This window comes from Ambystoma mexicanum, chromosome 8 (assembly GCF_040938575.1).
Source record: "Ambystoma mexicanum isolate Mex_15411 chromosome 8, UKY_AmexF1_1, whole genome shotgun sequence".
Classification (NCBI taxonomy): domain Eukaryota; kingdom Metazoa; phylum Chordata; class Amphibia; order Caudata; family Ambystomatidae; genus Ambystoma; species Ambystoma mexicanum.
Genome location: NC_090929.1, coordinates 171,609,979 through 171,626,573, shown reverse-complemented (window position 1 = coordinate 171,626,573; position 16,595 = coordinate 171,609,979). Strand labels below are relative to the sequence as shown.

Sequence of the window (16,595 nt, the reverse complement as noted above, 5' to 3'; positions counted from 1 at the left end):
CCCAAGAGATGAGATGTTCTGAAATCCAGGATTAGTGGTCGGTTCCTAGCAGGGGGCATAAGCAGACACAACCTGACCAGAGGCGATTGAGGCTTAAGGATGGGCCACTGGGCCCTGGCGTTATATGCAGTGACGGCACCTGGGGCTGGGGGCCATATGCACGCCCAATACCAGCTCAGGCAGCAATGCTGCTCGAGATGCAGAGCTGGATAGGCACAGGGACACCATGGCACATGTGCCGGGTCTTCCTCCCAGCCTGATCCCCACTTCCCAGGAGCCACCATAACAGAGGCACTACGGGAGTGCAAACACCCCGCTTGGCACTTTTAATAAGAACGGCGGCACAATACGCCACCAAATTCTGACGTGTTGCCAAACATGACAAAGTTAGCTTTCCAATCATCCATTCGGCTCAATCAAAAACCAGAGGGGAGATCACCTCCTCCCCTCTCAGAAATGTATTCCAAATCTCACTTGGCAAATGCACAATTCCCGAGAGGGAGAAACCATTCCAAAGCATAGAGGGGAACAAGAAGTTTTAGACCCCTTTCACCCCAATTACTTTAAATCGGGTTGAGCTAGTGCTTGGCGCGCACGCCCAACTAAGCAAGCCCAGTCTCCTGCCTGGAGTCAATTCCATTACATGGTAGGTGTTGGGTTTGGGTACATGCTGTACTGGTTAAGCATCACTTAACTACATTCAGGCTCAATATTATGCAGGAAGTGCAAGGCAAGTGTCCGAGCAACTAATTCTTCTATGCTGTCATTAAAGTCCACTACATGGGCATGGGCTTTATTTCAGTTGAGTCGGCAGATAATTTCTCATTATTAGGCTGAATTATCACAGGTGCACTTGTATATGGCGAGACTAATTTTCCATTATACTTACTTGCAAAATGCGCATTAAATGACTTTGTAAACTGTCCTCTCCTGGCACATCTACATTTTATAATGTGTACTTCCTTTTCCTTCCCGGTACATCTACTCCTGAATGACGCCATCATTTGGACTGGACGCTACCAACCAACTAACTCTGTATCTTTGTAACCAATCTATGTAACCTTTGTAACCAGCGCCTTGATGACTAGTTTAGTGTTCTTTATAAATAAATAAATACATTTGACTATTGCCTTTACTGTGGATTGTCTATGAATGGGCCCTTACTACCATGCTAAATAAAATCAAATCAAATCAAATCAAATGCTCTCGTACCGTACAGGACCAGCATGTACAGAATAGGATAGGATAGGTTATTTATAAAGCGCTTCATACGCAGAGGTTTCTAAGCGCGGACCCGGGGATTGAACCTGTGGTGCTCCGTGTCGTTTTGCTTCCAATGAGAGCACGTTTCCCCTGAGCTATCCTCCCGAGAATACACAACACTTTTACTTTCACCCTTGTTTGAAAACGGGGAAGTAGTGGGTATGCTGTTGGGCAAGTCTTGCGCCTTTCAGAGGACAGGATCATTCATGCTCTGGGTGGACCTTCCAGCGGCTTCGCGGCTGAAAATTTTATTTTATTTTATGTCAATGAACCTATCAATGAACACAGCCAGCATTCTTCAGGGGTGGGAGGCGCGGGAAAGCCCACCGGGGACAACTCCCATTGAAAGGAGGCGACCTGAAATATGCAAAGTGCACTGTGAATCTCTCTGGGCCTCGTGAAACGGAATGAATGCCTCGGAGAGGTCCCTTGCATGGACAGGTTTCGGCTCAATGTCCCGATACGTTTGAAGCTCTTATATTGGGCTAGTCTTCCTTTCGGGGTAGAATGCTGTCAGCCCCTCAAATGTACACACTTTCAAACTTTACAGATAACTGCCACAAATATATTTAATTTCCTTAAATGGTAAAAAGAATAATGTTTCGGACTCATGAAATCACTGCGTCCTTGATCTGCCCCATTCTTCACCACCTCTAGCCCCCTGTTGGTATCAGTCTCCTTACAGCCTCGCTTCAAATGATCCCACCTAGGTCTAAACACGTTGCCCGAAAAATGCCCCCTGGAAAGGCATGCAATGTCATTCTCCAGCCAAATGCACCAGAATAACAGGCCATTGCTAACCATTCATGGAATTATAATATTAAGCATTGGAACAAAAAGTTGAAATTGCCAGCATTTAAAATAAATGTAGTAGTTAAGAGTGCTCTCCGTCGGTGGCCATGTTGGAATGGCACGTTCAGAGGGATTCTTGCTCTGGTGACCTCATAAGATCCACACCTCTTAAAGAGGAAGGCGCAACACCAGCAAAAATATTTTCTGGCAATCCAAAACATTTTGTAGCAGCTTCACAGCTGTGTAATAACCAGCATGCTGGTGGCAATTTGGAACAATACCAATATCTATAAAAGCATACCAGATTTCAGATCAAATCGGTTCCATTTGGCCACGCCATTTATTCTGATTGGCATGAGCCCCTTAAACTGACAAAAGAAGCCAATACCTGATTGGCTGCACATACAACAAATCATCACTGAATCTGCTAGGTGCGTATAACACACCACTCCAGTGGACACTGGCGGCAGGCATGGCTATCCGCACATATCAGAATACAGCAAGGACTATGACAAATTCGGCCATGCTGGTCACATAATTTTACGCCTACTTACACCAGGCTGCGCCTAAATACCTCTGACATCAGTGTGCAGCAAAGACCTATGACAAATGTGGGCGCGCTGAACACAAAGCGAGTCTCTAGCACTCATGCCATCTCCTGACTCCTCTCAGCACCCATCCACATGTCTGACCTCATGTGTTGCTCTCGACCAGAGCCTGGCCAGCCCTACTAAGTCTTATTTGGCCAAATGCACACATTAGTCTAATCTTACTCCATGAACTCCAACACTTTAGACTGCGGTCCCCCACCACCAGCGCATTGAGACTATAATAATGGTAAAAGGCACTATACAAATGACAACTACAACACAATACAATACCAATAGAGATCCATTGAAATTCCTTTTTTACATTGTCAGGTTAAAAAAAAAAAAGACTGCACCCTAGGGTTAAGAAGTATGTTTGTCTTGCACATTGGCTCCATTCATAAAAAGTTTGCACTGGTGCAAATCGGATATGCACTGAGCTCAGTTTTGCTTCTGCCACCTTATCCCTGATTCACAAAGACTAAAACTGGAGCAAAGTAGGAGCTGCCTGGCACATCTTTGAGATGCTCTTGAGCAAAGATTTGTGAATCACACTTGCACGTGAGCCGCTCCAGCGCTCTCAAGTTTCGTGGATATGATATGGCATTTATAACACGCCTGTAAACAAGTGTTTCTAGGTGTGACTGCCGTGCACGAGAAGGCTATCCAGTAGTGTTCCTTTCCCTTTGGACTATGTCTGCGTTACAAATACCTTTAACATTAATTTATAGATTGTTCTTTCCCCATTTAAAATGTAGGAAAACTACAAGTCCCAGAATTGCATGCAAAAACAGGACTGGTGGCCGCCTCATGCATGGCCAGGGGAAACTTGCAAGCTCTGCCTCCATACGATACTACGGCCGCTCTCGATTTGGTCCAGTTGTAGGCTTTGTGAATAAAGGTATAAGGAGCAAATCTGAGATGCTTGGCACATTTCCCGATCTGCACCAACACAAACCTTTGTGAATGGGGCACAATATCTTAAGCTCTTCAAAGACACAGAGCATGACGAAAGTGTTCTTCAGAAACAGCAAAAAAATACTCAACACACACACCAGGGAGAAACAGTTTAAAAAGTGCTTCTGTTAGTAAGACGTTTCAGTTTCCTCTTTTCCTGAATATTAACCACCAGGTAATGTTTACAAACGCCCACGCCGTTTTCTATTTCCGTTTGCAACTTTTAAAAGCACTGCTGCTTTAAAAACAAAACGAGAGAAAACCTCGGGCGCCCCCACCCAGCAGCAGTCTCCACACGGTCAGTGCGGGTGTAGCATCGGTTCCCGCCATTTCACTCTGGCCGAGCGCCAAGCCGCCTACCTTCCTCTGCTATGAGTATGGCGAGCTGCAGGGGGGACCTTGGTATTCAGAAAGCACCGCCACGCTCTCCAGAGCGGTGCCAAGCGCGGGTATCTCCCACAGAACTTAATCCGATGCATTGCGGAGCCGGGCAGAGTTCATTTTCAAATCTGGTGACTGCTCCTCACTCGGCGCTGCACACATCCTCAGCTGGGCGGCTGCCAGCGTCTGTGAGTCAACGCTACGCCCTTGCAAAGGGCCCGTCTTGGTGACTGGCACCGCGACAACTTTCCCCTCACACTCCCACCATCCACACCACCCACCACCGCAATCCCTCTTACAGCTGAACGGTGTTTACCTGGCCGTTTACACGCCTCGCATCAGAAATGCCAACACAGCGTTTGTAGGTTCCTTTTTAAATCTTTCTTTCTAAACATATCCGATTGTGAGCGCCAAGGCCGTTCCTCGGCGCTCCATGCTTGGGTTGTAATTTGTATGCCTGCGAAAGATTAAAGCACACAGCGTTCTCATCAGAAAAAGCACAGCTGGAGTGAAGGCAACTTCAGCAGGCCTGACATTTTACAAGGTCTGGTTGAGAGGGGAAAATGCTATATACTTGCACTACACAATGTTTAATCACCTCCCCCACTGGCCGAATGAGTAATGACCACTAAAACAAGGTGGGCTCGTTGGCATGGGGTAGGCATTAGTTTGGTGCAGGGTGAGAGAATTGGCTAACAGAAATGTCATTCTTTTATTTTTGTGGTTAACTAGACCCTCTTGGCGTCAAAGCACTAGACACGTTGATGGTAACTGCTAAAATAGACAAACATTGGCAATGCTAACAGTTTTGGCTTTTGTGTAGGCATGGGAGAGGAATTTGCCAGGCAATGCTGTGGTGGTATTAACTGGCCATCAATGGTAGCATCTACAAAATGGTGGAAGTACCTGGCCATATAATACCAGTGGCTGGCAAATGCTCAATACCTATACACGAGCCAGCAATGCTTGTTTTTAACAGGACTTTTGTGAAGGACATGCATAGTGCTTATAAATCGAGTGGCTGAAGGCAGAACTGGTAAAGACATTTTTATTACTACAGCAGTGCGTTTAAAGTTCCAATTAAGTCATTAACTCTCAGAAGCCTGCTTGAGAAAAATACAGACAGGCATTTTGAGAGTAAGTTTGATGGTAAGGTTTGATAAACCTAGCGCAAAACGATCCCAGGAGGATGTGTTTTGGGCACAGAGGGAGAGGACGCGGGTGGGAATTGCCATAGGGCTTAGCCTGGACATGTGCAGTCAATGGGTGGGTAAATAACCAAACGGCGACAAGCTTGTCATCCCTCCTCATATGCCATTTCTCCCTAGCAGTATTCTAATGCGATAGATTTAGCTTGTAGGTGGTGTGTTTGTACTACCCAATAGCCAACACTACAAAGGCAAATAGATTGCAAGCACTTTGTGCACTAGGACCCCAACCGTCCCATAAAGCTGGGGGTTGCCCAATAGCACTTTAAGATGAGGCAGCAGCACCCGTGAGATGGATGGGGATACAGATTAATACTCTAGCATCAGATCAATAATGACAACTCAATGGTTTGGCAAAAGGAGTCTGTTTAATGACAAGTGCAAAAAACGGGGAGTTCAATGAACATCAGCAACCGCTCGATCTTCCTTCTCGCTTAAACTCCAACGAACTTCATAAAAACTACATTTTATACTAAAAACTTGTCATCACTGAAGTGTAACGCTTAAAATGTTGCATGCAATTCTATTGGTTATAGGAAGGTAATTTTACTATAGGTACTATATCTGTATATGATAGCGGAGTGAAAGGATTGGATAACTAGTGTCAGGTGGGGCATCTAAGCCCTTCCTTCAGAATGGCTATTGTGGACGTCACTAAAAGTACGACGTCCCATTGGTTCTACAAACTATAGGATCCTAGATTACTTGGTCCATTATGATTGGGTTGGCACCAAGCCCCCTTGTACTTTTCCACTGGCTTAGCAGCGTGCAGAAAGGTCGGCCAGGTGCAGGGTGCTCGCCCGCTCCAACCATTACCACCATCAATCACCGCCCCAATGGCCATGTGAATTATTTCTTGTTCGTTGGTTTTGAGACTGCCTTTCTGTCTGGGAGAGTTCAGATATCTGTGCACGGCACAAGGCTGCACGTAGTTGTGAAGGCCCCAACTCCTCTTGCTTGGCAGGTCACGTGTTTCAGACACTGTAAAATCGTCTCATTATCCATGCAATTCGTGTATTTGATTTAGCCTTCTGCCCACCAAATGCCTTCTGCTGCTTATCTTGACTTCTTTGAACAGGATCCTCTGCTCTTTGCTTCATTAATTGTATCTCCTGTTCGTCTATGTCAGCTGAGATGATCTTGGCTTCTTTGCACGGGTTGCATGCTTTCTGAGTTTCGTTTCTGTCCTTAGCTTTCAATTCCCGTGTTGAGGGGCTCCGCTCCTGCAGCCTCTAGTAACTTTCGGTTGATTCTGCTCTTGTGCACAGTGGAAGTACACTTATATAAAATGCTCCTTTTCGAGGTAGATATGTATAGGTGGCGCTTGCCACAATCTATTTTTCTACTAAGCATAGTAAGCCGCACGATTTCCTCAGCTTTCTTGTGGTTCTAAGCATATGTACACGTGTAAACTAGTTGCATATCTTCATCGCTCTTATGGCATAAGCTTCTTACACTTGACATCACTCATTTCACTTTAAACTCAGGGTGTCGCTTATCCATGGTGTTTCGTCTCTTTTCGTCATTCGCAGGTTGTCATATTTTCTATATGTGAGTCAGTCCAGGTTCTTGTGGCGTCACCATTCGTCTTCCTTTAGGACTTTCTTGGCTTCTTCAGGCATCGTGTTTTGGCAATCATCAGTTTGTCTCACTTGTCGATATGGTTTTCTCAATGGGTACCTTACCGTCCAAGGTTTCCTATGTGCAGGTACTTCAATAGGTGCTTTCAGTCTGATAGTTACCGGGCAGAGCCCCACTGCGGCTCTTTGTTGGTTCATTTGTTCATCATATGTCACATATTTCGGCACAAACGTTCCTGGCACTTCAAAATGGGCGATTTGAGTGCGGGTCGTGCTTGGGGCCTCCTCTACAACTTGCATGTTTGCCTGAAAGTCATTCCACTGGGCTTGGCTAGCGAACCCAAGTCGTTGTAAGACAGTATAAATGATACGAAGTAACACACATGGACATCTTAATAACACATACTAACGTTTAACGGGGATGTCATTTCACCAAAATGCCAGGGGTAGCGGAAGTGACATCACATGACCCTTGACCCCTGATGACATCGCAGGAAGTGATGTCATTTGACCCCACCCCAAAGTGATATTGCGGGAAGCGATGGAACACAACCTTTCACCCGTTGACAAAACAGGAACTGGCATCACATAGCATTGTACACTACGAAAAACATGGTTTACGATATCACCATAATGTGATGTACATTTCATACAAGAATGGATCGCCATATGTATCGTTAAGATCAGTGCGTATAGGCCCATATTACCAAATTACTGTGAATGCAAGCAGACGTCCATGACCAAATGATAATGATGTGTTATTATATAGCACTTACGCTTAAGCGCTTTATATAGAAAAAATATACACCCAATATCACCCAACCTGTGTTGGTACTCATTTATCGACATCAGAAGGATGAAAGGCTGAGTTGAGGCATTTAAGAACAGACTAAATCAGTGACTCACCCCCTGAAGTGTGCCTGAAATAAACCTTTAATAAGTCTAGCAATTATTGTATAGAATTTCAGAAAGACACATTATTTGGTATTCCTATTCTTTCTTATTTAGGGTCAGTGCTGAAAGTGTTAGACTTGTGGCACTCCTGTTCTTATGTTTCTTCTTTTTTTAAGGGGCCTGAACAAGAAAGCCAGCCACTCCAGAACTAAAAAGCCACATGGTGCTGGCTACAGCCCAGGAGTATGCATTACAGCATTACAAACAAAAAAAACCTTTTTTTTTTCCTTCTTTTTTTTTTTTTTTTTAGAGGTCGCAAGGGAGGCCTCAGAGGTCGCAAGGGAGACCTCAGAGGTTGCCGCTGCGACCTTTGGCGACCCCTAAATGACGTCCCTGACGTTTAACAGCAAAAAATAGCATAAAACAACATCCTATAAAAATATAACAGCATGGAATATAATAACATGGGTAATGCTATGGTACTTTGTTGCAGATAGCGCGGCATCTGTTATTTTATTGGCCTCTTGGCCCTTGGGGACTTGCAAGAGGTGAGTTAGGATGGGTGGGAAGTTCATAGCCGCAGGGGGAGGAGAACACTTTAATCAAAAGTTTTTTAAAATATATAACGTGTATGTTGATAGGGACAGAGTTCATTTATCTATGCCTTATCACTATTGTATAATATTTTAAAGAGTGCAAAAGTACGCTGGCCAATTGAGAATGGAGGAGAAAATAAGTTATGGACGTTAAGTGTTGCTTTCAAACAAACACATTTGAAGACTCTATCTGAATTCTGCACTCATAAAGCAATGTTTCTCTAAAAGGATTGTTGATCTGAACTTGAAGATTCAAAATTGATGTTATAACATAAAATCGTTTTTTTCCCCTGGTCGCCCATGGGTGATAGGAGATCTGCTATTCCGAATATAAAACAAACATAAAATGTCACCAGTCATGATACATGCCCATTGTAGTCTGGAGAGGGGAGGGGCGAGGTGTAGCTCATTTGAAATCACTGAAAGTAGAGTGACTATCAAAAGTGTGTGTGTGTGTGTGTGTGTGCGTTTGCGCATGTGTGCATGCACACTGATCATCCCTAATAAGGGTGAAACCAGGTGTGTAGTTGTCCTGACAGCCTTGCAAAATGTCTGTGTTGGATAGCACTGCCCTCTAAAACTGAGACAATTTCTTGGAGAAAAAGGTTTGCATTTGGGCTAATTTGCTTACCCACAATGCCTTGTTGATCTGACTCAGAACTGAAGGTGAAATTTCAGCGATGGCTACTAGGTGGTGTTGTGGAATCTGCGACTTGGCTCAAATGGACTGTACTACTATATATAAATGTGTGTAGGATAGGCGATGCCTATTCAGTGAAAAAAAAACCTTGGTTAAGAGAGAGTTAAGGTAATCAAATTTGCAACAAAACCCCTGAAATTCAGCAATCGCATTTCAAGCAAGTCCACCTTAACTCTGCAACCCCTGTTGTGCAGTGTATGACCAAATTGATGACATCACTGATGACATAACTAATTGCATCATACATGACCTCATCAATGAGATCAATAATTGCATCAAATGTGACATTACTGATTAAATAAGTTAGGACATTTTTGTTGACCTCTTTCGATACATTTTATTACACTTAATAACAACATGACATGGAGCAATACACTGACACAGAAGCAGAAGTAAGATATGATTACGTGTGTGGGCATTCATTTGTAGTACTTACCAGCTTATAAACTTTAAATAAAATGTGTAGCATCATACAAATGGTTTGCATTTCATGTATTAGTAAGCAATAAAATACTTAATTGCAGGGAAAGTACTGGATTCTGGTAAATCTATTTCAGGTATTCCAAACATAATATAATACGTATATGTAGTATAAAAAAAAAAAGAATATATAGAAATAGAAACATGTTTAATACTAAGTGTTATGAAAATAGTCAATGTTCACATTTAAATGTACAATTCTCCTTACTGTAATAACATTAAATGAACACATTATTTTTTAAATGACAAGTTTTATAAAATAGTAATCTCATGCAAAGGTAAGTAAGTGCCCGGGTGCATTGTGATACTATTTAATATAAGAATTCAAAGTTTAGTTGATATGCAAAAAAAAAGGTTACTTATACTACATAATTACATTTATAGAAAAGAAATGAAGATTAGAAAGTACATATTTAATTATAGACATAGCAATGGTATTACTAATATTTTTAGACTTTTCTTTTGAAATTAAATTATGAATTTTTAGTCCAATATAACAGATTACCTTCCAAAGTACATACATGCTTACATACTATTGTTCTTTGTAATAACGTCTGTATGTACACTCGTTACATTTAAAGGAACAAGTGCAGAATACATTGTATTGTGCGAATATGAAATATGTACTTATATGTTATGTTAAAAACAGAGTTGTCATATTTCAAAATGTAATTAATCAAACCAGTCACGTCACTGATGCCAAACATGATGTAATTAGTGATGCCATCAATGATGTCATGTATGATATAATTAGTGGTGTCACCAGCGATGTCATCTGTAATGCCATCTGTGATGTCATACACTGCCCAACAGGGGGCTCATAGTTAAGGTGGACTTGCTTGAAATGCGATTGCTGAATTTCAGGGGTTTTGTTGGGTTAAATTTGATTACCTTAACTCTCTCCTAACTAAAGTTTTTTCACTGAATATCTATAGTTTAGATTATTCGGGGCCCACTAGCCATGGCCTTTGGCTGTGGACACTGTACACATTGCACCGATGGGTTTCTGGGCGGCCCACTAGCTATGGAACACTGTTGCCACTGCATATGTTGCACCAATAGGTTTCTTTGTGGCCCTCTAGCCATGGCTTTTGTCCATGTCCACTGTACATGTTGCACCAATAGGTTTAATTGGGGCGCACTAGCCATGGCCTTTTGCCGTGGCCTCTGTACATGTTGGACTAATGGGTTTCTTTGGGGCCCACTAGCCATGCCCTAGGGCACATACCCCCTGCCTAGGAGATGTGATCACTGCAGGTGTAAGATTACTTTTTTTCACTTCCCGTTCCCACGGGATTCCCCCGATATTCCCCAATAATGGCAATGCAGCATTTCCTACTTCATATAATGTTGGTATTAATCTCGCTATAATGCTGTAACATCAAGTTACTATGATGAATGTGCCCAGTTACGTACCTTTTTGTTACAGATATACATTATCTACCACTTAAGGGTATTTATACCAACAGATTTATCTTGAGTATTATTTGTCAACGATGTTCTAGGTAATAGGTTATGCTCTTGTTATGCACACTAATATTTAAGTTTCTCAAGTCTATGGATTCTGAGTATATTTTTGCAGTTCTATTTCTTTCATAAATATTCTAGCTAAACTATTACTATTTGCATTCTATACAATGCATAGGTTTACATGTCGCCATACCATCTATGTACATTTTTGAATACTATTTATTTTGAGCTATCCCCTGCATTAGGTTTTATAAATAACAGTACTTGTATGCATAATTATTGACAAAGATGCAGCCGGTCGTTCACTACAATGACATCATCACAGTTGTGGTGACATTGCGTGCACGCGCGATCGGCCATTTTACCTTCATTGTTGTTTATATGCTGCCTATGAACGCAGATAGGCTTTTCCAGCTCTGAATGACGCACCATTTGCTTCCCATCGAAGGGTAAATCAGCATATTTAGTCTTTCTCACACAGTTATTATAAACCAGGGAATTGTCTCTAGGTTGGTCTTTTTATACCATGGTTATATTTTAGGATGTAATAGCTGGCTAACTTGCAACATTTGTATCTTCTTTGAATGACATTTTGTTGAATTTAGAGGTATGAATTTTTGATCCTTAGCAGTATGGTTGGAGAACATAGTAATTTTTCACATTGAACTAGTTACTAAAGTGGTTTTAATTTTTTACGGATTTGCTATGCTCTCAATAGCAGAATGTAGACAGGCAGGTAGGAGGTACGCTTTTGTCTTAATTTATTCACAAATATTACTTCTGTATAACTTTAGTGATTTATGTTTTAAAAAGAATATTTTAGACTATGGTCCCTGAAGAAGGCCATTTGTCTGAAAATGCATTGCACCAGTTTTCTTTTGCCACCGTCTCTGGAATAAATTCACCTGGTCATTTTTAAGAAGAAAAAAAACACATTTCCACATTGGATTATTACTTATTGAAACCTGTTGTACTCACTAAGAAATAGTTTACATTTGGACAATTTCCTTTGACATTTTTAGGGAATCAGAGATTTAAAACCATTCAATTAATTTACAAAAAACATGTTTAGGGTCTACCTTAAAAATATTAGAGGTCATTGGTGGAAGTATTTGGCTCAGAGGGGGCTCAGCAGGAATAATGTGGGCCTGTGCAATATTGTAATATAATTTTTCACTTCGGTCTTCTAGCTCAAACTCTCCGCAGATCAGACACTTTTCCAATCAGAGAGTGGGGGGTATATATTTCTTCTCCACAGGTGCCTCCCTCTGGATGGAGTCCCTGACACTCGATCTCCTTATGTTCCAGAAGCTTCTCAAGACCCTCCTTTTCTCTCCCTCCTTCCCGGATTCCCCCAACCCCTTGCTTATGTTCCCCTGTGCCTCTTTTTTTTTTTAACTGGCTGCCTGATTCTACAGGGCACCAGGCCCTCCTCGACCAGTCTACCCCTGCACTTGGTCTCCCTTGTCCCCCCCGCCCGACCTGCACTTGCCCTTCCAGCCCCATCCCTTGCACTTAGCATGTGGACCTTCTTTCCCTTGCTCTCTGTGCATTCCCCTGGCACTTGCCTACCTGGCCTCCCTTTAGCACTCACCTAGCCCATGGGACCTCTTTTCACCCTGACCAGCACTTCCCTCCTCGCCACTCCCCCTGCACTTCTTGTACTGCACTTGCATAATCCGAATGACACAAGGTCTACTAGGACCGTTTGTTTGTGTCCATCCATGAGCCCCCACCCCCTCCGCTTTGTCTTGTTGCTCCTTGAAACACCTTTTGCTGTATAGGCACATTATAAATAAATAAAATCCTATTATGGCCATGCCACCAATACTTTTCTCATTTTTTCTACTTATGTGGCGACACAATTATACCTTTAAATTCTGGACTCATGCTGATTGAAGAAATCATCATAAAGGTTTTATGTAACTCTGAGATGTAAGCTCGAAATTACTCCTCCAAACAACCCATTGGAAGGGTTGAAGTAGAGATTTTTTTTAATGAATGCATTTCACACTCAATTTCATTGGGCAAATGGCCTTCTCTGGCCGATCTTGGAACTATATGAAAAAAGATTAAAATCATTTGATGAAATACTACCCCATCCACCCTACACATCCCAACTATGTTATGGGGGGTGGTTTGAATGGCAAAACAACTTTGCCTACTACATTCCTCTTTTGGGTGATTTTATACAGACTCGGATGTAGAGATCTGAAAAAGTATGCAATTTAATTCTAGTAGCTGTAATCAACGTATTTTACCATATTCTCATAATCTCTCGAATTATCTCTCTCTTCTTAGGTAAAGTAGACGTTAACGATGGAGGCATCTCCCAGGTGAAGACCTACCCGGTATTTGGAAACATACATTGTCATTGTGTGTGCCCTGAAAGAATGTCACCATCACACCGAGGACTCTATTATGGGTGATGTGATGGAGACCTAGAAAGTCTCTGAAGGAGTTGCTAGTGTTCCAAGAGACCTTGTAAGAAACCAGAGAACTAGGCTGGAGACCCTTCAACTGCATTTATTATTTTCTATTTTTTTCTTAATCATTTAATTACGTGTTTGTGGGTACTGTAGCAAATGTACTAGTTCAGCAGCACAACCAACACACGTGTGGCCAGCACGCAAAATGAAACATCGCCTTAGTGCTATGATATCTTGGAATAACCATATCAATTATTTTACAATAGAGGGTAAACCCTCCAAGATGGAAAGAGAACACATTTCCATTGTACTCTTAAAATACTCGTAGGAGAAAGAAGGGGGATAAAAAGCACCCATGAGGGTTCCTGGCCCGATGCATAGTGTCAAAGAGCCTTTGGGGAACATAAGGATGCCCACATTTTTCGAATTGTTGACAAATATGTCTGTAATAAAAGGGATGTATGATTGAATCAATATGTACATAACGCACACCAGTCTTGGTGCTCATTTTCTCCCTTCAACATTCTAACACGTAACTGTTTGCAACAATGAACTACGAATACTCGCTTTTACAGCCTCAGGATTTGAATGCGAGGATAAAACGGCTGCAACACCTTTCACTCTATTTAAGCAACATGCCGTGAGGGGCATTAAAATCTCAGCCGCGTGGAGACTCGGAGCGGTGATAGTCCCGCTTCGAGCCTTCTCAATGTCTGCGGAGCTGCCACGCCCCCGCCGGGAATAATGGCTGTGGAATCCTGGCCGAGGGATTCCCGGCCGGGTAGTGCCCTGGTGAGGGCCAATCAGAATGCTCGTTTCATTCCGATTACGCCCTCGCCGGGTACTAATAAGGCACAAGGACTGTCTGTGTTGTTGGGGGCCCAGTCAGACCGAATTTTAGAAGGAGGGGAGTCCGGCTCTCAGGGTAAGGATGGCCGTGCACATGCCCAGGCCAATCCCCATTGACAGACATAAAGAATGTTGGCACAGCACTGGAGCATGACTTGAAAGCATGCTCATTTAGGCAAAGTCCTGTGCTCCCTTTGTGGAGTCCCAATCGAGTCATGTGGCAGTCTGTAACAGAATTGCAAAAGATGATTTTAGGACCTTCCCTACAGTACAACCTTTCAGCGAGGGCTACGCATTCTGCGGATATCTGAGCATTCTGTTCCATAGAAGTAGCACAGAGAAACAGGCATGGTCCTAAAACTCCTACTGCAACTTAAAAAGGAACACATGCCAACCATCAGAATAACAAATAAAATAAGACAAAGTTTCAATTCCTTTTCCTAGAGAAACCAAAATAGCGTGCAGTGTGGATTTCCTGTTTTAAATAAAATGTTATCTTTTTATGCCATAGTGAAGGATGTCATTTTTGTTTGAAAAATGGTTTCTTCTGATTTACAAAGCCACAGGGACAGATGTATAATGTTAAAAACCCTCAATGGTGCATTATTCACAGCAGTCTTTATTCTCTCACCCTCTTTTTTTCCTGTGTCCATTACGAGCAGAAGGAAGCTAGCTGGAGGATGTTCTGCGTGAAGATGGAGCTGACACACCACAGGAGGTCCACATAGAGCAATACCTCACGATAGACCCTACAATCTCATGCACCCACCGATGTGTGGTGTCATGTCCATGACAGAGGTTGATGAGTGTTGTGCACAGCCACTATGCTCTGAGCACTATCTACTGACAGCCCCAGCAGCTGCTGTACAGTCCTGCAACATGGCAGCTACAGAGTAACGTGTGTCCCTGCAAACAGCCTGCTGGAACCCAAAGATCCAACAGCCAGGGGCTGCTCTTAACCATGGGCAGACCTGATCCAAATTGTATAGAACTGTCTACTGGCAAGGCTTGGTGGCAGTTTGATAAATAAATAGAAGACAGATGTGGTTTGATATGGTGGTTTGTGGGAATATACACTTATACTCGCTAAAACACGTTTCATGTTCTTTATTGGTCAACCTGCGTTCTTGTAATACATTCAAGTGTCAGGGCTTTGTGTACAGCTGTATGGGGCAGAGTTACACCCAAAATAAACCATTTGGATTCAGCACTAGAAGCCCCTTTTTTTGTCTCTGTGAACCCTCCCAAGATAACAGATAATGACGTAAAGGGGTTAGCTGGGACCCAGTGCTTCACGCTTGCCAGGACAATGGAGGGGTCAAACCACAGTTGTAATTACTGGAGTCTCTTGGGTGTAAGGCAGACAGGTGAGAGGGAGGAGCTAGAGTGGCCCATGAGATCAGTTGCAGCCAAGAGAGGAGTTCACCATCTTGCGATGTCTTGCGCCACTCGCACTTCCTGTACTCCTTCCCCACTTCCTGCGAAGCACTCTGGGACTGACATCAGGTAAAGATTCTAGTCCAAGCAGCTATGATTTGACCCTTTGTTACACTTCAGACTTCCCCGCGGGCATCCTTGCAAAATACAACCTCTTTACAGGCTCCTCTATGGTCCAGGTACCAGCTACCATGGCGTCTGTACAAATGTCGACGCACTCCAGGTCACCTGATATGTCTTGTACGTGGAAGACGCACAGCAAGCCACGCCCCTCTTACGACTATAAAACCACCGTCTTCCAAGGGGCTCGTTGCTGCTAATTAGCGTTACCAGCTACATGCGGTTTTTGTACCGTTTCCTCTTCGTGTTTCCTTACACAAATCCTTCTGAACTCCTGGTTTTGACCCTTTGCCTGACTTTTGGATTGCTTCGTCTCATCCTTTATTCCTGTCGTGCTCATCTGGTTGTTGGACTCGGAACGCTACTGAATACGTCTCTCTTCTTTGGCGGTTCTTCCCAGCTACCGCTCTGCTCTTCAATTGCCGTCTCCTATCTGGATCAGCTACTCAGCTATACTCGTGAACTCAGGTACATACCTATTGCCTTCCATGGATATTGTCTTCTGTTGGATTCTGGGACATTGAGTGACTTTTCTTGTGATTGCTCTTAAGTGCACATGAACGCCCTCCTGAACTGCACCAACCCGGCACTAGTGCGTCCCTCGTGCCGTTCGGGGTTACTTACCTGTACTAACTTCCCTGTTTGTTATTTTCTCCTGTCGTTGTCTTCAGAATCCTGGACTCCTCTTACTCTACTATCTTATTTCAGGTCAGTGGTTATCAATCCTATAGCTATAGTGGGAACCGATACTGAATTTAGTTCAATTCCACTCATTTGTATTATTCTTTATTTAGATCATTCCCGGGGAAATTCAACTCCACTCCAATATCTATATAGGTAGTTGTCCCATCA

At 43.1% G+C, this 16,595-nt stretch overlaps 1 protein-coding gene across 2 annotated transcripts in view; it reads right to left on the bottom strand.

The window, feature by feature from the left end:
* Window positions 1–16,595, bottom strand: part of GPSM1 (G protein signaling modulator 1) — a 1,136,422-nt gene that overhangs the window by 985,775 nt on the left and 134,052 nt on the right. The window contains exon 1 of one of the 2 annotated variants that reach the window (XM_069609567.1): window positions 3,960–4,078. The exons of the other annotated variant lie outside the window; for it this stretch is intronic. Coding sequence (XP_069465668.1) covers window positions 3,960–4,078 — 119 coding nt within the window. Of the gene's footprint in view, window positions 1–3,959; window positions 4,079–16,595 lie in introns of those variants that run through there. 2 annotated transcript variants of the gene reach the window in all.